General features: G+C 43.1%; 1 protein-coding gene across 1 annotated transcript; it reads left to right on the top strand.

Moving 5' to 3' along the window:
• Positions 1 to 7,801: 7,801 nt before the first annotated feature.
• Positions 7,802 to 18,017, top strand: abhd17ab (abhydrolase domain containing 17A, depalmitoylase b). Its single transcript, XM_076278989.1, has 6 exons — positions 7,802 to 7,919; positions 9,904 to 9,927; positions 10,225 to 10,625; positions 12,441 to 12,635; positions 14,443 to 14,622; positions 16,890 to 18,017. Exons 3-6 carry the CDS (start codon positions 10,231 to 10,233, stop codon positions 17,113 to 17,115), a joined length of 996 nt encoding a protein of 331 aa, XP_076135104.1. The 5' UTR covers positions 7,802 to 7,919; positions 9,904 to 9,927; positions 10,225 to 10,230; the 3' UTR covers positions 17,116 to 18,017.
• Positions 18,018 to 22,474: the final 4,457 nt, after the last annotated feature.

Raw genomic sequence — 22,474 nt, 5'->3', positions numbered from 1 at the left:
AAAACCTGATCTAACAAGTACGGAGGAGCTAGCGGGCTGTGTGTTACTTGTGGCAGTGGATATGTAGCCTGCAGCTGATGCATTGCGCTGCTGCTGTTAAAGCGCTACCTGCAGAAGCATGGAACTAAGGGACAACTACAGCATCTTTAATCTTTCATGTTTGATTTTCACCAGCAGACCAATGAATGATAACCGACTCACAATTCGTTTTAAGTGTGATTCTGCTTCTATTCTAGCCATGACTCTGTATATGTGTCTCTTTCAACACTTCAACAGTTCTACTGTACTCTGTGCTTTAACAAGGTTTTTAAGGAAAATGCATCCACTTCCAAGTAGTGTAAAGAGAAAAAAAACAAACTACAGAGTTGCATGCCAATGCAGACTCGGCTGTGTTTGATCCTGTTAACCCAGATTGCGGCTAATGTTGGACTGCGTCTGACCTGGATCAGGGCCAGATTCGGCCCATTGCTGGCTGCTGCCTTGGAAGGAGCCCCTTGCTTGACTGTGCGCCATTACAAACACACAATCGAGAATGTAAAAGATGAGCATACTGCATTCAGTTCAAGTGCATGGAGCTGACTGACCGAACAAGGCCAAATTAATGAGACTGCTATGCTCTCCAATGTAAATACCATCTGGCTACTATTCATTTAGTTTATAGTATCCTAATGTAGAATGTTATATGATAATATTGGGGGGGGGGGGGGGGGTGGTCAATGAGATGAAAAACATTAATGTGTGTGAGTGTATAGTGTTTATCAAATGATCCATAAGAGAGGAGAGTGGTCCAGTGGTGTCCCTTTTTCTATACATTTCTTTCCTCCCAGATTATGACCTTGTCCTGTTTCCGTGGGGTGAGTTTTTTTTTTTGTTTTTTTCCAAAGGGCTGGGATTGGAAATGGGTGGGTGTTTGTCTTTAACATTGTCTTGCGAGGTTTGTCCCCCTGTGACTTCTGATGTGCACATTTTCAATGACTCATCCATCAAGATCCGTCTAAGACTAACAACATTCATTCTGTTCCAGAGGAGTTCGCCAGAATTGGTTGATCATTGTGCTATTAGTCAGAGAACATATTTAGACAAAAAATAGCCTGAGAAGTATCGAGAGAGAAGCAGAGAATGTGACCTTTATTTTCCAGTACTTGTCTAGCAATTGTGTGTGGCAGGACATTTACCTCAGTGCAACCAATTTGCTCAGATAATGGAGGCAGAACGGACAAAGCAAGAGTGAACCATAATAATGTCATTTCGTTTGATGGTTTGAGGTCCATCTGACGTAGTCTAAACCAAATGACATTTTATGGAAACAGGAAATGGCAAAGACTTATTTTAAGACTGATCTTTGATTGGGGTGTTATCCTCAGTCGCGTCTGCCGGCTAAAAAAATAAGACTTAGTGCGCGGCAGGACTAAATGGCTCAGTGACTTGGCATGGAAGCGATGAGGTTGCCCATGTCTGCCCTAGGCAAAGACAGTATAACAAGGGATCAGGACCCCCCCCCCCCCACCCCCCCAACCTTCATATCAACTTAGACTTTAGACTCCTCTAGTTGACAAGTTAAGGAGAGTGTGGAAGAAGGCCAATAACTTTCAGTGCTGTTGCTCACTTTGCCTTGCCTTTTAAAAAGAGGCATACATCCTGATCTTAGAATAGAAGTTGCAGTCCAGAAAAAGTATGACGTGCTTTCAGTGTTTTGGTTTTGGGTGGTATTGTTCTAACAAGGACTAATGTCTTTGATGTCATATGATTCACCCCGCTGGCATGCGTTTTCTAGGAAGAGGGCTGCACAGGGGTAATGTGAATGTAGCCACAGGCGCTGTAGGAGTTCATGCTAAGCTATCTTTAACTGTGGAATTGACCACGTCTAGCCCCTGTGGTAGGCGGGCGAGTGGGCAAACAGCCACTATCCTTAGCATTTCATGCGGCCTTCTGTTCTTGTAGTGTCTGCCTAATTACATGGTTTGTCCATCTCGTCTGATAGCCACCCGCTCTGCCAGACAGTTTTTTTTTTTTTTAAATCTGTCCTAGATATGCATTCATACCTCTGTATTACTTTAAATTCCACCAGAGCTGTAGAGCTACGGAAGCCATCATAAGCTACTTTTGGCTACACAACTATATATATATATATATATATATATATATATATATATATATATATATATTGCATTGCATTGCATTGCACACACACACACATATATACATATATACCCTAACCAAGGCACATTTCAGTCTTGCTTTCTCTCTGTACATCAAAATAATTTATGACTGATTGTGATTGATTCTGAGTGAAATGACCTGTCCAGCAGAGAATATAAAAAGGCCCTGAGTGACCAGTTCCTTTGACACACCAGTCCCCAGACACACCTCCAGTTTTCTTCTTCTTTTTTTTTTTTTTCAAACTTAGGATTGTATGATGTGCAAGAATAAGCATAAAACAATAAAATCACAAAGTTTATTTTAAATTTAAAAGGCTGCCTTCTGTTTTATTCGTCTTTAAGGTAATGAAACATATTTTGGGTGAAAGGGAGTTGCTTTTACATATCTCAATCAATGATTGTTCTTTGTGGCCTTTTATTGCGTTGTCAGCTGTTCAAAACCACAACCAACCCTAACTGTTCATGTGATGTCCTCTACTATGTAGCCAAATATCCAGACACCGATTCCAGACACCGATCTGCTGTTGTCATGATGGGGGGGGGGGGGGGGGGGGGGCTCTGTCCTGGTCAGAGTCTAGGTAGTCTTGGTACCTTGTGGAAACCAAAGTACAGACTGTGTATGCATAACCAACCAACCAGACTTTGTGCCTGAAATCTCATAGCATGTATTTTGTCAGTGTGTAGACCTCTGTGTGGTATAGTCACCACAACATAGGCTTGAGATCGATGCCTTTTTCCTGCATCTATAATCAGTGATGATCATCAATATTTATTGCCGTTTTTCACACACTAAAGAGGAGTAAATGAATAGACAAGCCCTTGTGTAACCTGTGTTTTCCTGGGCGCCTCCATATTACGATTGCCATCCTGTGACTATGAACCTGTGGGCAGTGGCATTACCAAAAACCCTGGAGACAATCCTGCAAGCAGTCTTTAGTGTAGGGGTGGGATCAATTTCTCTTATCACGTTTTTCAGACCATGGTCAGTGGCTCTTTATGAGAGTGAACAGAAAGTGAGATTGAAACACAGTACAGCTCTGTGGTACACCTTACCTATTTCAAGCAGCTGTGATTGCCACAAAAGTAGGATAGACTACATTATTATAAGTGTGTTTTCCGAGCCAGTAATAAAGTTTTTTTATGTGCCTAAACAAAAGTGTTGCAGTTAGGCTATATATTTGCTGAACTCAACAGGCTGGAACACAACACCAAACAGTTTGTGTTTGCAGATTTGAACGAGCTGAGGGGTAAGCAAGTGTAGGCCACTAAATGCAGACAATGCTTATTTAAAGAAAAAAAAGTTACTTTACCTATCAGTTTTGTAATTCCTTTCAAAGTTGTACTCCATTAAAAAGGAAAGCATCACAATTTATTTTAAAATGTTCAAATGTTGTTTGGCATACACTTTACACTGTATCCAGACTTATAATCCAGAGATATCATAATAATAATAATAACTAGATGCAGAAAAGGACGACCTTTTTTCACATAGAAAATATATAAGATAATTATACAAAGAATCGAACCAATGAGCAGAATCAACAATGGCGTCAATATGAATAAAATCCTTTAAATTCCCATCCACTCCAGGGCTGGTCCCCACCTGTGCTGCCCCCATCTTCAGGGCCACGAGCAGCTGCTTGGTCGCCTCTCTCTTCTCTATCATAGGAGATTACCCTGTTTCAGTGGATACATCGGTAGTTAAAGAGGTTAAAGTGAGGCTAGTAGGTTAGTGATGATAAACAACTCTTACAAAATACTTCTAGGATGATTAACTTCAACTCACCTAGGTTTAGGGGGCTGGGTGTAACAATTGCTAGCTGGCACTATAGCTTCATATAGATAGATAGATATATGATACTTTATTGATCCCCCAAGGGGAAATTCAAGAAATATATGTTAAAGGGATGATGAGTTAATACAACCTAGGGTCTATTTATGGATGATGAGTTCAAACCTTCATTTGGAAGCAAAAATATGTTAATCAAAGCAGTTTTGAGCTATACCATTTTTGCGTTAACAACAAAATGCTTGTAGCGCAAGGGGCATGGAATCATGTCAAAACAAATTGCTATCTTTAAACTACTGACAAGGCTCTAAATATCATTACACTACAGTGGTAGTGTGGAGTGGGATCCTAGTACAGACACATTGAAGTATTGTAAACTTTGCAAGTGCACACAGGTTATAAGGACTGTTTATGTCAGTGCATTCTGTTATGAGTTCTCTTGTAGATAGGTAATGGAAAATTGAAATCCTTTCAAAGGGCCAAAATATTTTAGCATGACGTGCTGGCTAGACATTAAAGTAAATTTGCCATTCTTGACAGTGACCATTGAACTCTGCTCTATTGTAAGAGAATATATGAGTGGATCAAGACAACCCATTTGTCAACCACTTTCAGACTGTTACCTTCCTTCCTTTCTTCAAGGCCTAGGCAGATAGTGAACAGGAGGGAATGACACTTCTTTAGCCTGAAGATTTTCACTGAAGATTTTGGCCGCTCCATACAACTCTTATGTTTGTTGGTTTTCCTCATTTTGTGCTGAAGAATTCCACTTAGTGGGTCAACTTTTTTCCTGGGGTTGAAATTCCCATAGGTGAAATGATCAACTCTAAAAATAAGTTCCAACATTAACATGCCTCTGCTCATGGCTGGCGTCCAAGAACAGAGACAATGCTGACAATGGGCTGTGGAAGGGTGCATAGAGAGACACCTCCACATTGGTGTATTGGGAACGGCGCTTACTGGGTCAATCCTGGTCAAAGCAGATAGAATCCAGGAAAGGGGTTTACTGCACTGTTACTGCTCAAAATACATAATATTTAGGCCCCAAAATTAAAGACCTGTAAAATATTTATGTTAAATTAAATTCCAGAGTTTTCATATTTTCTTTATTAAAAAAATGCTGTACCTTTGGAGCCATGTTTCCATCTGTCCCAGCAGGGTCTGTGCAGTCAAACTGTTGATTACTGAATGAGCACAAGCTACTGTCAATAGACGCAAAAGGAGGAGGGCTCAATAATTTCTCTTCACAGACTCTCCTCACGAGACTGCGATGACCTGAAGTAAGGTAATGCACTGACTGCACAGAATATTCCCTTTATTTACAATTACAAAGGTAAAACTACTTCCGAATATCTGCAGAGGCCCTCTCCATAGTAGCGTTGATGTTTAATGTTTTTTTTTTAACATAGTTAACAACTTCATAGGTAATATATTTTGCCCCCAAAACAAAGTTGCCCCAAAGGCTATGCTATATGCTGTCCAATCTTGCTCAAAACAGCACCAATTGACATAATTGCGGTGGTCCCAAACGAAGAAAAAACTCTCTTTATCATTCAAATATTTAAACCCTATGTTGTTGTTAGACTGGAGTAGTTTCCCTTTAAATAGACTGCTCTAAGTTACATTTACATTTAGCAGATACTTTTCATCCAAAATGTGTCAATTCTATTACAAGGGACTACATTGTCCCCAGAACAACTTGGGGTTACAGTTTTTTTCAATCGCGAACAAGCGCTTACCCATACTTCAGATACTTTTTCTAAACTCTTAACACAGACTCACACCTATAAAACACAATTGGCCAAATGGATAATTTTCTTCTCAAAAACACATTTTGTTAAATATATACTAACTCTTCATTTCAAAACAGAACACATATTTCTCTGCACACACTAACTTTACCAAAACACTGGAAATCTGACTCAAAATAAAAATGATTCTGTCAAAGAATAACATTTGTTTTCACTTCACAAGGTACATGCAGTCAATCAAAGTACACCAGGTTTCAAAATACTGGCTATTGACATTACGAAAACGGCATAGCCTTTTATGTTTCAGTTTTACAGGTATTTGCATGCAAAACATGCTCTATCCACAGTTTTTAACCTAAATTTCTTGGTTGGGAACTGTATGTCCACATGTAACGTTCACAGTCCTTGAGCAAGGCACCTAACCCCTCACTGCTCCCCGAGAACCGCTGTTGAAGCAGGCAGCTCACTGCGCCGGTATTAGTGTGTGCTTCACCTCACTGTGTGTTCACTGTGTGCTGTGTGTGTTTCACTAATTCACGGATTGGGATAAATACAGAGACCAAATTTCCCTCACGGGATCAAAAGAGTATATATACTTATACTTATATACATTCAAAAGCATTCCAGTAAAAAGCAAATCAGTATTTTCCCCTTTACTGTTTACTACAGGAGGTACAGTAGAAATACTGTTAACAGTATGATAGAACAGAAAAAGTTTTACAGTATTGCTTACAGTGAACAAAATATCCATGAAACACACAAGAGCATTCTGAACAAAGAGATAAAACCATTTGGTAGCAGAAGCAGAGCAAAAGCAGAGGTTTTGATAGTGTATCTAAGGTTTGGAATATTGTGTTTGCTATTGTGGGATGTTGTGTGTTAACATTCGTAAATACTACAAAAACAATCCATAGTTTTGTTGGGAGTTATAGCTTGTCTGTTAAGAAAATGTAAGCATTGCGGAAATGTGTTCACTGACTGCATATTGTGTGAAAACGACATGAAATGTGTGAATGGTATGGCCACAAAAGACAGATGCTGTGCTAATTGTGTTTAGAATTTTGAAAATGTGACAACTGGTTAGACAAATGCTTGTTAGCGACTGAAAAAAACTGTAAATGCCTTGCTCAAGGTCACAATGGTGGAAGCCTGGAATTGAACCCACAACTTTTCAGACTACTGCATAGGAGGTTCCTCCAGTAGTGTGTGTGGAGGGGATGTGGGATGTGTCCACTCAGACAGACGCTGTGGTCGTTGGGCTGAGCTGCTGTGAGTGAAACCTGTGCAACAGCGCCAAGAGGGTGGGACCGAGTGTCCTGCTCCTGCTGGGGTCTCCCGCCTGCTCTTCCACTGAATGGTACTTCTATTAGTCTCTCGGCTCATAGGTCACCTGCACCATCTATGCCGGATAATGGGAGGGCGTTAATGAACATCTGCTTTGTAGCCTATACTCAGGATTGAATGTTGTGGATGAAATGCGTTAAAATGAATGACTTCTGTGATGCTTTTAATGATTGATTAAACATATCAACCTTTGTTTTTAAAAATTACGAAATTAAAATGTGAAAAGGGTTTAACAATGTGATGGAAAAATAAATGGGCGATAAGCTATTTTTGAGCTACACATTAGACAACCAAGACAAATTTCAGTCTTGTTTTCTCTCCTCTGTACATCAATTTAAGACTGATTGTGATTGAGTCCGAGTGAAATTACCTGTCCAGTAGAGAATATAAAAGACCCAGAGCAACCAGTTCCCAGTGATCTTCTTTTCCAAACATAGGGTTGTATGATGTGCAATAATAAGCATCAAACATTCAAATCATGTTTATTATGCATGGTTGCCTTCTATGTTTTATTTGTACTAAAAATAATCAGACATATTTTGAGTGAAAGGGAGTTGTAGGACAAATCCTTTGAGGCCTTTTATTGCTTTGTCAGCTGTTCTAAACCACTACCGAAATTAACTGCTCATGTGATATCCACTCCAAGTTGCAGTGTACAAACGCGAAGTAGGCCTTATGTGTCATGACCACAAAATAACATTTGCTGTTGTCATGATAGGGGAAGCTGCAGCAGCAGCAACAGTTGGTTATTTCTGCTCTTCCCTAGTCAGAGTCTAGTCTTGGCTCCTTGCTGAACCCAACCTGGAGTTTTAGTCATAGCCTAACATGTATTCTGTAATTGTTTAGACCTCTAGTATCATTAGGCCTTCAAGACCGGTAAGTAACCTATACCTTTGTAAGACATTCATTCAGAGGGAAATTACTAATCTCATACTTTTGCCACAGAAAGTAGTACTCACTCTTATGAACACTTTCAAATTGTTGTAGAGAAATCCTGTAGTCAAAGATTGGCTGTGAATTGGCTTAGCCTACAGTGAGGATTTTCGCAGGTGTGAAGTCCGCGAGGCATCTGTGTTAAAGGAATGCCAGTTACTTTTTTTTTCCCACTGTCTGCGTTAAACTTTCACACTTTCACTCACTATTCCAGAAGCTGCTGTAAAATGAACTTCTGGAAACAGACATGTGGTCCCATACAAAAATGTGATATATTGCAATATATGAACATATGTCAAATAACAGGGACTTATAATTTTACTTGCAACTGACATATACTTGTAATATATTTGTATATCTGGGAAAATACATGTGACATATATAAAAACGGCCAATTTTGCTATATTTTGAAATATATTTCACATGTATGTGTATATATGTGACTTATATGTGCGAGGCATACAGTGACATATACATTATGTAATTTACATATATTGCCATATATATCAACGTTTGAAACTAGTTTGAAACAAATAGTCTTTCTTATGAAACACTCACAAGTGCATGCACAAATCAGAAATACAACTTAAAAGTGCAAAAAAAGTCCCAGTTTCCCCCCGAGATTGCATTTCAATCCACTTTATCTACTGCAAAGGGCTACTTTCCTCACATCTGAACATGTTGCAATGCATTGTGATTTGCCGGATCCTTAGCTCTTAAATCAAAGTGACTAAGCATTGGTAAATCTTTTGATACATATTTTAAAAATGCTATGTATAGTTCCATAGTTTGACTTTCTAAAAGCAGCGCAATTTACGAGTCAGAGTTTGACAACAACAAAATGTAAATTTCATTTGGAAGCTCCTCCTGTCAAGTTGCCGTCATTTCCGGGTGCGGTAGAGTAGGAGTGAAAAAAAAAAAAACACTGCACAATTAGCCGACCAACAGATTAATAAATGACAGGAGGATACAGATATTGAAGATCACCGGCAGCAGATGTAACTCGAAAAGCAATTATTTGAGAGGTTATATGATTTATCTTCAGACAAGACATGTTAACCTCGCTGTCCGAGAATTGATCTCTTATTGGAGAAGTCGGTGTTTTCAGGTCTGTAGCTGGCTAAGTGTTAGCTAGCTGGCATAGCTTTCTGCAAGCTAGCTAACTACTTAGCAAGACGAGTAGCTAGGAAATTCGGCTTTGGCTTGATGTCGCCAGAGCCCTTATTAGACATTCTCTGATGTCGCGTAGGGACCGAGCGGACGCTACATGGATTATTTGTTTGCGAATGATTTAACGGCGCCAATGTAAACATCTCTTGTAATGTCACAGCTGGGTCTTTGACACCTCGTCTACATGCTAACCAGCGTTTAAGTTAATAGCTAGCTAAGTGAGGAAGGTCAACATTTTTGCGGCAACAAACTGACTAATAATACCACAAACGTTGCCACTGGTCCATATCTATCTTCCAGTGTCATTGTAGCTCGAATTTCAGTTGATGTCCGCTTTGTTTCCCGATTTTTATGACCCAAAGCGGTAGCTATTCTTTTTAAATGTGTTTTGCTCCGTTCAGCCTCTGTCTATTTTTGACAGACTCTCTTTGATCGGATGTTAGTAAGGGTCGCTGTCCCATTTGTAGTTTACAAACAGTCTGTTGTAGTTGTCAGCGGTCTGACTTGGCATATGTCGTAATGTTTCTCGCCCTTATTTCCATAAACAAGGTGGAATAGTCACTTTTCTGATGCTTTAATGGCTAGTAAGATACCTGTTTGGTAAAATATTGCAATCCTGAGGGTTTTGTGCAGTCCAGAAATCCATTTGGATCGTGGTACCATTTTTTGTGTGCTTAGAGCCTTTTCATATGCAACCATCTGGACAGACACTTTTATATCTACAAAACCAGTGCTTGCTCTTTTCTATTTATTAAAGGGATATCTGGCACTTCAATATCAGGTAATTGCATTGTTTTTTACTTTTAATTCATAATAACATTTGATCACTATAATGGGAGTTTTATGGATAACAAGTCACGTGCCAATTTTCAGTGCTGACACATGTGCTGCTCTATTCAGTTAAATTATTATTATTAATTAGGCTATTTCACCATCAAAGGCATTTCAGTGTCCCCGTTGGGCTTTTAGTATCCCACACTTAGTACACCCACGCTCCAGCAGTGGCTGTGGCACTGAGTTCCTTTTGTTTTGTTTGAGTGTGTGGTTAACAGTGGTCTTCTTTTCTCTCCTCCCACAGTGTACAATGAATGGCCTATCTGTCAGCGAGCTGTGCTGCCTCTTCTGTTGTCCCCCTTGTCCCAGCCGCATTGCTGCCAAGCTTGCCTTCCTGCCCCCGGAGCCCACCTATGCCCTCCTGCCCGACCTGGAGGCAGGGCCCGCGCCCGCGGGTGCGCCCGCAGCAACAAGCCTGCGGGCGCGGGGAGGAGGGGGTGGCGGAGGCGCCAGCGGGGGTGGAGGTGGAGGAGGGGGGGCGGGCAGCACTGCGGCTGGAGAGGGCCGATGGAAGCTGCACCTCACCGAGCGAGCGGAGTTTCAGTACTCCCAGAGGGAGCTGGACGCCACGGAAGTGTTCCTGACGCGCTCCAGCCGGGGCAACCGAGTGGGCTGCATGTACATCCGCTGTGCCCCCTCCGCCAGGTGAGCGAGCCGGACGGAGCTCGAAAGAGCAAGAGATACTGTTGGGGGACAGTGAGCGAGCCGGACGGAGCTCGAAAGAGCAAGAGATACTGTTGGGGGACAGTGAGCGAGCCGGACGGAGCTCGAGTGAGCAAGAGATACTGTTGGGGGACAGTGAGCGAGCCGGACGGAGCACGAGAGAGCAAGAGATACTGTTGGGGGACAGTGAGCGAGCCGGACGGAGCTCGAGAGAGCAAGAGATACTGTTGGGGGACAGTGAGCGAGCCGGACGGAGCTCGAGAGAGCAAGAGATACTGTTGGGGGACAGGAGAAGGACAGATGTGGAGATACAGGCAGACAGGCAGAAAGAGAATGAAGGCGCAAGCAAGGGGAGGGAGGGGGGGTGGATAGCCAGGATAGATAGACAGAGCGAGAGTGAGAGAGTGAGAGAGTGAGAGACAGAGAGTGAGAGACAGAGAGAGAGAGTGAGAGAGATGGATAGATATCTAGAGGTGTGGAGTAGAGAAGAGATGGCCAGAAATGTGTCCAGCCCACCCTGTGGCACACTTCAGACACTCACACTTCAACTAGGTGACTGAGGATGTGAACACAGCGTCTGCGTCCCTTTATATGTATTACAGGTGTTGCCTCGGAGGTGAACCTCTGTCCTGCTCGAGCGGCTCTCCCCGTGATTGTTTTCAGTCCTTTTGTCTTGCCTCCGGTCTCTATGTGTCAAAACTTCCTGTGATAAGCTCACCTCCCTCTTTCCACTCTCGGCACTTATTTGCATGGCATCAGTTCTGTTCCCCCCCCCCCCCCTCCGCATCTGTCCCATTTCCTAGTTTTCTTGCCTGTGTCAGCTGTCTCTAACCTTTACTCTTCCTCAGCTGACAGCCCATTGTTGTGTCCCTGTGACGACTCGTTTCAAGCAGCTGTTGTGTTGCTATTCATGCTATTTACGAATGTTACTTGTGTTAGTACAAAAATGTAGCCATTTTGCCATGCATGCTGCTCGACTTGTTTTTTCCTTTTGATGTATTAAAGGCTAAATGAGGAGTCTGGATTTAGTAATCTAGATGGCAATCTATCGCCCTTAGGTGCCCTGAGAAAAGGTCATTTGATTGAAAGTTACTGTATACATTTTGTATTGATTTGATGGTTTAGAAGTTAACTTTTTTCATTATAAGATGTGTGTGGAGACATGTCTTTATATGGAGGTGAAAAGCGTTCACTGCTGTGGTTTTCTGGTAATGTCAAGAAATGGAAACTTTCATATGGTTTTTAGTTTTGGCCACTGTTTGAGCAATGCTGGGACGCTTTAAAGGTTAGGAAGGAAACGATCACAGATCATGGATCGTTCATGTTGTCTAACCATCAGTGACTCAGTCTCAGTGGTTTGACCAGCAAGAACCACTCGTAAAGCTAAATCCAAGTGGTTTGGTTTTATTGCCAGTTACATGGCCAGCTTTCTTCATTGCTCTACAGCTCGCGTTGAAGTGTGTGTAAACTTTATCCGTGTGTTGATGACCTGTTTTTTTAGCAATGAAATCTTTCACGTTCATATTTCTGCTTTCGTACTGTGTGAATGTAAAACAATGCTGGTGGAAGAGTGCCTTTATTTTTGTCAGTGGCACACATTACGTGGCACTGTGGCAAAAGAAGCCCTGTGGGAACAGTTTAATTAGTCACATGTAATTAGTGACATCCTTCAGGGCAGGGAGACCTGCGACTCGGAGGCCCTTGACAATACGGTGCGAGCGAGACTGACAGGACGAAGGCACGCACGCCATTCTCAGTCCCACCCGCTCACCCCCTCTTCTCTGCATTTCCCCACAGGTTTACCATCCTCTTCTCCCACGGCAACGCGGTGGATCTGGGACAGATGAGCAGCTTCTACATCGGCCTCGGCACACGGATAAACTGCAACATCTTCTCCTACGACTACTCAGGCTACGGAGTAAGCACGGGCAAGCCGTCCGAGAAGAACCTCTACGCAGACATCGATGCCGCCTGGCAGGCTCTACGCACACGGTAGGCCCCAGACATTCCTTTCACCCTCTCGGAAGTGCTGCAGCTATAGAGAGACCTGGTCCTGATTAGGGGTGGGTTACGACAGGCCAGGGACATTCCTAAGACAAGATCTACTGTTGTATTCCTGTAGTGTAGAAATGTTTTTGGGAAGTTCAGTGTTTCCCACAGAATTGAATTGTATTAGTTGTGGTAGGTGAAGGAGGAGGAGGGGGGGGGGGTGTTGAGCAAATACTCTGTTGGATATTGTGCTATGTTATATATTATGCTATAGTTATAATTGCCTTGCACGAGAAGTTGATATTGACAAGTAGCTGTAACATTATAGTGTGCTAACCTCGACAACCCAACAGTATTCTAACGTTAGCGTAGGCATACTGCTTCTTATGCTTGCACATGACTGAATTAGAGAGAAATGAAATGAACGGATTTCATCCCATGTAAGTATATATGTTGATATTGTGCTGGGCCGCCACAAATAAGTCAATGTATGGGAAACACTGAAGTTGAATCATGTCTCATGTCAGACGTTGGCTCTTATCCTTTTGGAAAACCCTGGGCCAGGAGTGATGGATTCGGTCCCAATTTTTGATATTGAACTGTCCCCACAATCTACGTAACTTATCATTAAAGTGTGCCTTTAACTTTAACTTTTAAAAGTGTGCCTTTAGTTTTAATTGGTTTAGGTTACTATCCCGAAACTAACAGATAACACAGAAAGCTCTTTGTTGCTATATATTACATTTAATTTAAGGATATTGTGCTGAAATTGAAACTTATAATAATGTTGATATGTAGTCTTTATAGGCACATATATTGCACAGGTATACTGTACAGGTCAGGAGGAATAAATGCCTTGATTATGTGCTCTGTTTACCAGGAAGTTCAGTTTTTAGTCATGACTGCTCTGTAAGTTGATGCTGATCAACCTGAATCCGTCATCTCCGGCCAGGCATATTCTCCTTTGATGCATGAAACTGCAATGCAGACTAGCTGCCTGCCACTGATTAATTGGCTGAAAATGAGCAGGGAATGAATCTCTCGCACTGAATTCTGCCATGAGGTTTATGTTTGTCAAGCCTGATCTACTACCAGGAACTGCTTGGGTTTGTTGAGACTAGTCTGTTGACATTCCTTGTAAGGGTCAGTACAGTTGTATTGCCTAGGGCCTCATGAGTCCCTACCTTACTTCCTTAAAAGTGTGTTCCTTATGACCGATCCTATCTGATTTGTGCAGATCACGGCCAGACATGTTACTTAGTTACGTATTTATTCATTTGGCTGACGCCTCTATTCGAAGTGACTTACATCAATTATTGCAAGAGCCTGTCTCTGTATGGTAATGTGCCTTACTCAAGAGCACAGCTCCTTATGCCCTATCTTACTACTACACCAGGTGTTGCAATCACTTAAGGACATAATAGAGCAGCTTCATGGTTTTGTGTTCTTTATGTTTACTGTACTTGCTTTTACTCTGGGCAGCCGTGGCCTACTGGTTAGCACTTCGGACCTTTAACCGGAGGGTTGCCGGTTCGAACCCCGACCAGTAGGCACGGCTGAAGTGCCCTTGAGCAAGGCACCTAACTGGCACCTAACAAGGCACTGCTCCCCGAGCGCCGCTGTTGATGCAGGCAGCTCACTGCGCCGGGATTAGTGTGTGCTTCACCTCACTGTATGTACACTGTGTGCTGTGTGTGTTTCACTAATTCACGGATTGGGATAAATGCAGAGACCAAATTTCCCTCACGGGATGAAAAGAGTATATATACTTATACTTATACTTATACTTATACTTTTACGCTGCCCACAGGTATGGTATCAGTCCTGAGAACATCATCCTGTACGGGCAGAGCATTGGCACCGTGCCCACCGTCGACCTGGCGTCACGGTACGAATGTGCGGCAGTCGTCTTGCACTCCCCTCTCACCTCGGGCATGCGGGTTGCCTTCCCCGACACAAAGAAGACCTACTGCTTTGATGCTTTCCCAAAGTAAGTGTCACCGTTTCTCTGTTGATATGAAGATCTATCACTTTAAATCCCCAAATCAACATATGAAAATGAGCCACACCAAAGTAGGCAAGATTGTTATCAGCTTACGACCTGTGATTGAAAATGTAATGCGTCATAGATTTAAGCTCAGTGCTTACCTGAATGAAACTGTTAGCACATTTGAATTTGCTCTGCTGCTCTGTTGCAATTCTCCCATTGGAGTAGACTTCTAAATCATTAAAAAACCTGGGAACCAGTCAGAAACGCTTATTAGTTATGGGGTGGGCTTTGTACAGTGACAGACAGAGAAGACACTGCCAATGGCTGCGCTGCCCTCTTTTTATTTTACTTTTATATTTGTGTTTTTACATGCACACGACGGTGCTCTTGTGACAGTCAAATTTCCTTCTGGATGAATAAAGTATTTCTAATCTTATCTTATCTTAATACGTTTCTCCACCACTGTCGTCTCCATATCTTCTGGTTGTTATGGGGTACATACATTCCATTACTAGCCCCCAGGTCTACTCCATAGACTATATAACCTAAAACAGACTCGGGCAGCTTTAAAAAAAGATGGTAACTGTGAACATAGAATGAAAAATAAGGCTATCATAATTGGTCTGGTAGCAATTGAGCATATTGACTGACTGAAGGGCCTGTAGACTCGCTTACATCTGTGCATATTTGTGATGCCGCCACAATATGGGCGCACTCTCTGGCCCTTACCCCTGCCGGTGCCCGGGCAGTTGGCGTTTGGTCAGAGCTACGCAGTGCCATGCTGGGCGCAGGGGTGCCCGGGCAGTTGGCGTTTGGTCAGGGCTACGCAGTGCCATGCTGGGAGCAGGGGTGCCCGCTGGTGCTGGCGCTGCAGCTGTGCTGAATGGCCGCTCTGTTCTCCGCCGGGGTCGCCCAGTGTCCTCGCCCAGCTGTCAGGGCCCCGTGCCGTATCCCACAGCAGCCTTGCTGTCTGCACACACACACACACAACCACAACCACACACACAACCACACACACAACCACACACACACAGACACACACACAGACACACACACAGACACACACACAGACACACACACAGACACACACACAGACACACACACAGACACACACACAGACACACACACAGACACACACACACACAGACACACACACACACACAGACACACACACACACACAGACACACACACACACACACAAACACACACACACATACACACACACACACACACACACAAACACAGACACACACACACACACACACACGTGCACAGGCAGCTGCAGTTAGCATTTGCTGTCTGATGGTCTTGAACGGGGGAAAAACACTCATCTGTGTTGTTATGTGTGTGTGTTTGTCTGTGTATGTGTATGTGTCTGTGTCTGTGTGTGTGTCTGTTATATGAAGGAAGCACTTGTTGTCTTGCCCATATGTTGCATTCAACGGTTGAGGATGTGTTCGGTTGTTGTGAGCTGGTCATTGAGGGCACTGAATAAACTCCTCAAGCGCAACTGATGGTGCAAAGGTCATAAAATTCAGTTATGAGATGCATTTACTAAAGTGTCTCAATTCAGTTTTCTACCATCACTGTGTAATAAGGCTTACAAGACACTGAGACAGATAAAGAGCCTGGAGTATTATTGAATTCTTGTGCATGACGTGTAGAATATTTGAAATGAGCTAAATGGGAGTGTTTTGCTTTGACGTGGCTCATAAGCTTGCCCATAATTGCTGAATAGGTCAGCATTACTCTCTATGGTGAAATGTGCCTGAAAAATGGTCTGCAATAATGTAAATTGAGATGAATGTAAATTAAATGTAAATAAATGAAATGGAGAGGCATTAACCCTTAAAGGTGTACCGTTACAATGTAAAGTATGTTGGAAAATTAACGTTCTAAAGAATATTTGGGTTCATTAAACTCAACATAGAATTTTAGAACCTGTAATTGTTTGCGGAATGGAATCTTATGTTCGAATGTTCAAAACCCCACACCTTAATGTCCCCTCGGTCATGAATATAGACCCTTTCATTTCAGTTCCATTATCAGCATCATAGTTGGCCCCACAAGACTTCCTTTTTAACATTCCATATGTTATCTTAATGCAGAGGAAGTAGATTGGGGCCCAAATAGAACGTTCAAGCATTGTTTTTGTTTTTATTGTTGAAAGGGTCTATAACTGCTCCATTGACCCCTCTGTCTGTCCCTTCTCTTTCCCTTGGTCCTTTTCTCTGTCCTGTCTACCCCTCTGTCCGTCTCCGTGTAGCATTGAGAAGGTGTCCAAGATCACGTCACCGGTACTGATCATCCATGGGACGGAGGACGAGGTCATCGACTTCTCTCATGGCCTGGCGCTGTTTGAGCGCTGCCCCAAGGCCGTGGAGCCGCTTTGGGTGGAGGGCGCTGGACACAACGACATCGAACTCTACAGCCAGTACCTGGAGCGCCTGCGTCGCTTCATCGGCCAAGAGCTAGCAGCGCAGCACACCTGAGAGGGCCACACACACACACACACACACACACACACACACACACACACACACACACACACATCCAGCCACCCTCCCAAGTCTTTCTCTTCCACTTCCCCTCCTCCTGGGCCAAGGTCTGTTTAACTCCACCCCACTCTAACACAAACACACACACACACACACACACACACACGCCCCCTCCTGTCTGGGAGGGAGTGAGTGGGCGGTCTCTGTCTGTCCATGGGCCTCTGAGTCAGTAAAGGGGGGATGGTACTCAGCGCCCACCTACTCAGACCTGAACGAGTGAATATCTTTCTATCTCTCTTGTTGTAGTCTTTTTTTTATTATGGTCGTCATGACTTCTTATAATCACAGACAGCCCATCTCATTTTTTTTGTTTGTTTGTTTTGTTTTGTTTTGTTTACTTTTTATCCCTTCTCCAACAATCCACTAAACGTCATGGTGGGCAGTGGACTCCCCTCTCACCCATCTACACCAGCTGACCCAGCATGGCGCTGGAGGGTGACACGGGCAGGGCTGGGACAGCGCGCACACACACACACACACACACACACACACACACACACCACCTCAGGCCTCTCGCACCTCTCATCCGCCCTTTCGTCTGTCTCTCTCATCTGTCTCTTTCTTCTCATCCCCCTCGGACCCTCCCGCCCTCCGTCACACCTTCCCTCTGTCGTGGGGCGCACACCGGCCGGCCGGCCTCAGGTGCTGAAAGTCGTCTCCCTGTTCCTTCCTCCTCCCGCTCACCTCGCAGCTGGGCCGAGGTGTGTCTGTGGCGCCGATGACATGTGATATTGACCATTACTCCAGCCCGGGGTAACTCAAGCACACTGGCCGGCTCTTTTGTCTGTGGATGCTTGGCCTCTATATGAGCCCTGTCAGTAATCTCAGAGGGGGGGGGGGGGGGGGGACACAGAGAGAGGTGGGGGCAGGGGTTTTGGCCCCTATCCTGACCTGTTTTGGCTCATTATAGAGACACTGCAGACTAAAAAACATTAGGTGTCCATTTTAGATGCAACAGGCAGCTGTTGAAAATATTGAAAACTAAACCCTTCCACCATTGCTGTTGAACAAGGGGATTTGTTTTATAGAATTCAAACTATATGCAGAAGTGAAGTCTCGCAAAGGAATTATTGACTACCGCCCCCAACCCCACCAAACACAAAGAGAATCTCATCCCATCAAATTGCTTGTATTTGCCTGAGAAAATAGAGATGTGACAGTGTTTTTTTTTGTTTTGTTTTAAGTTTAGCCAATTTTCCACCTATTGAATGCCTATCTGTTCATAGATCTTTGAAAATTGTTTTGTGAAAAACAAGCTTGAAAAATAAAATAAAAAATGGATCAGTTCAGTTATTCAGACCTACACTGATAACATCATATCTGTTGAATTTGCCAAGTCTTGATCAAATAGTTAATGTGTGTAAAAATATGAGACCAAGTACCGCTAAAATGGGAAGCTTTCATAAATCACACAGTAAATGAATCCATTGGCTGGACTAGGCGTTGTTTGTTAGTTTGTTGGTTTTACTTCTGATTATGTGTTTTAAAAACAAATCATCATAATTTAATAACACGCAAATATTTTGGCTGATCGTAATTATACTGTAAAATTGCTACACTGTTACATCCCTATTTTGTTTGGCAATGTGTATTTCTGTAGTCTCTTGTTTGAAAATGGTGGATTTGGGGGAAGGTGGTGGCATATCCCAGCAAACAGTCTTGCTGCTAGCTCTATGGAGACAGCAAATGTTACAAAAAATGTTTTCCAGTTTTTCTTGTTCCTAGTTGAAAATATGACAGCAGGTTTGTCTTCAGAATTGAACATGGAAATATTTTTTGTCAACATCGAGTGCTGAGGTTAATTTATGTACAGTTTGATTTAAAGCCTATAAAGCATTTAGTTGATGTTGGTAAAGCATAGCTATATGTTAAACACATTTTTTATCACATGTCCCTGATGGTCTCCAAATTAGCACCTTCATGGCATTTTAAATTTACCATCTTTGAAGCCCATTCTTCAGAGGTGTATCACACTACAGAGTATATCTACAAATGTATAATCACATATGTTAGTTGTCCCCTTGATTATGACCCTTCTTTAACCTAAATATCTCACCTGAAATCTCACCGAAATCATGAGTGGTTATCACCTTAGTTCTGTTACTTTTCATCTCTTGGCAAGAACATATGTCCTTGTATTGATTACATTCAAGACCATTTTTGATACAATATTTAGTACAGCTGACTCAAGTTCTACAGAAACAGAGACACTAAAGAGTCATTGTGAATCACTGGGCCCATGCTGGCTGTGGCCACAGTGTGTAACTGGGTCAGCCTTCTTTAGACTAAGCTGTTTGAACTGGATGAAGTATTAAAGTGAACTTGCTGCTGAAGACAAGGATCAAACGCTCTAAATGGAATGAAAAAAGGCCCAACCCTTCCTTTACGTAGAAATCAAGCACGTTTCCTGCATCAGTGCAAGTTTCCTCTGTGCAGTTTGCATCAGCATCCCTGGTTTTATGCTCGAGTCCTCCTGGTGTACATTTGTTTTCTGGATTGGCTGCAGGGGTGCCTTCTCTTCTGTGCATTTGGACTCTGTAGAGTGCAGCCTACTAAGTCCTCTGGTTCTGAAACATTGGTTAACACTATATTAATGAAGGGCATTGACTAGATGCTAGACTCAACATTGCAGACTAGAATTTTTACACACAGAGCTTACAAGGATGATGCTCATGCTTTTAATGTCCACCTCACTTAGCCTGATAAGCCCTTCATTTTTCTCTCTCATGGCTTTTCCTAGTGCAGTGGATTCCAAATTGATTGACACCCAAGGACATGTAGCTTACACCACAGAATGCAAGCAACCAAGATGATCCATTTACCACTTTATTGGTAGTGACACATGTCTGGACTGTTTTTTTTTTTCTTCATTGGACCTTTGTGGGTTGTGATTTCAAAGTACTCGTGTAAATAACCAAGTAACCAACCAAAGGCAAAAACCTCAAGTTTGATGCTTGTTTGTCAACACACTTTATCCACTCAGAACACCGTTGAGTGGGTTGATATCCATCAGAACCAAAGACTCACAGGTCTCAAAGCTGAAGTCCACTGCCACCGTACTGTCCCAGGGTTGTGGCATGGAAAGGGAATTTTAACACGGGCCAAACCAGGATCCAATGAAGACTGTTACTCAGATAGGCGTGTTTTCTATAGACATTCAGATACATCTACACATCTGCTGAAGCAGAGGACGCAGGGATTCGTCAGATGATGCAAGCAACACACGGCCGATCTCTGAGTCTAAAGGGGTTTGATGAAACAGCATGTATGGGAAGGGGAAGGAGTGTGTGTGTGTGTGTGTGTATGTGTGCTTGTGGTGTGCCAGATAAGCCACACGCTCACGCACACACATTCTTTTATCTTGTTTAAAGAAAAAAAAAAGGATAAGTTATATAGAAATGTCTTTTTTTATTATTCAAATGTATGTACTGTACTTCAAGTTGTTTGCAGATCTTGCAGGGCTTTTTTTTTTTTTTGCTTTGGGGGGGATGGGGAACCAAGGGAATTGGTGATTGGAGTGTTTTATTGTATTCTACTTAAGCATTGTTATTTTTAAGTTGTCAAAGAAAATGTATGTCTTTTTTCCTTTTTCCAAAATTAATTGAACAGAAGATCTTAGGAAATAAAACCATGGATTGATTACTAAGCCTCCTTGGCTGTTTGTCCTGCAGGAAGGCCTGGTTTAACCTTAATAGAGCCAGACAGCTGCAAATGATTCATAAAAGACAATAGCAAGTAATTGTTATGTAGTCTATTAAACACCGACCGGTGTTTAGCAGCAAATGGCCTCTACAAGGTTTGATGTGGCTTTTGGACAATAATATGCCCTCTGAGCCATGCAATTCTATTATTCTCGCTGCCCTGGTTTGCATACTGTCTGGTGCACCCACTGTAAATCAAGGTTAATACCTCGGCACATCGGGGCCTTTTTTTCACGTCCCTCCTGGCTTTGAATACTCCGAGTAAACAAAGCATTATGAGTGAGCTCAGGCCCACGGTGTGGGAGGCTGCCTCACAGACAGACGCCTCTGTGTGTGTGTGTCGTTAGAGTGTGGGTGCAGAGAGAGGCGAGGCTGGTGGGGAGTGTGTGTGTGTGTGTGGGAGGGGTGGTAGTGGTGGTGGTTGGAGTTTGGTGGGGGGAAGGAATGGAGAATGACAAGGGAGGTGGGGAAGAACTGGGTGGGGGGGGGGGGGGTGTGCATGGGTGAACAGATGGGCTTAGCTGTTATCTGTGACAAAAAGATTCCAATTATCTGTCCCTTTTAATTACTCCAGTGTGAGCCCTATGTCTGTCCACCCCTTCTCTCTCTCTGTGTGTGTGTGTGTGTGTGTGTGTGTGTGCGTGTACGCGGTGACAGAAGTAGAGAGAAGGGAGCGAGCACAGTGCTGCCAGATGGGATTTAAGCCCCCACACCGCCTCCCACTGCAGCCCTGGCAGACGACACATATACATGAGCACATACACGGGGCTCCTCCACAAACGCCCTAATCGCCTGGCACGTGGATTAGGCTTCAGTCAATGCAGCAGCACTTCCTTCTCAGCATTGTTCTCACAGTGCGGCTGGCGGTGGCGGTGGCACCGTGATGTTCAGTGATCTAACAGCGCGGCACACAACAGTTCACCAGCTGTTGCGGAAATGTGCTCTCTGTTCTGTTCTGGAGGGGACTACTGTTGCACACATTGACCCAGACTGGATGCTGTTTAGTAGGGAGGCCTTCTGTGGCCTTCAGTCAGCTGATCTCCGGAAAGCATTTTTAGAGAGTGCATTTTTAGAGAGTGTTGTTGTTAATGGCATTATGGCATAATGGCAAAAGCATCTTACAGTGGTAATTGGGCATTGATGAACCTTAAAAATAAGTGTTCACCAAAAGGTTGGAAATTTTTTTCAAGTTGACCGATGTCTGTGTATAGGGCTATCTTAAAGACCATGGAACTCAGCATTTAAAAAGCAAGACCTGGAGGTGGATGTAGTGCAACTGCTTCACTTAATTGCCCATGAACTGTCTACTGAGTTTGTAACAACAAATTAAACTCCCCGCTATTCTAAAGTAGACATCAACCATGACTGTGTGTGGCCTACACGAGATGCCAAAATGGTGTTCTTTGTCTGGTTAAAATATATAAATATTTTCAACAAATTATATTCCAAAATTCAAAGGAAGTTCTGTGGCTATGGCTGTGTCGTCAGAGGCTCAGAGCTTGTTGAGATGGGTGGAGTGGGCGTGGGTTGTGGGGCATCATTCATCCGCTTTGTACCCCTCGCTGGGGAAAAAAACGCCTCAGAAACATTTT

The sequence above is a fragment of the Alosa pseudoharengus genome, unplaced genomic scaffold (genome assembly GCF_046254945.1).
Source record: "Alosa pseudoharengus isolate Yale_2024_CS ecotype anadromous, Long Island Sound unplaced genomic scaffold, YU_APseudo_1.1 YU_APseudo_1.1_scf_11, whole genome shotgun sequence".
Classification (NCBI taxonomy): Eukaryota; Metazoa; Chordata; class Actinopteri; order Clupeiformes; family Clupeidae; genus Alosa; species Alosa pseudoharengus.
This window is presented reverse-complemented; position numbering and strand designations above follow the sequence as displayed.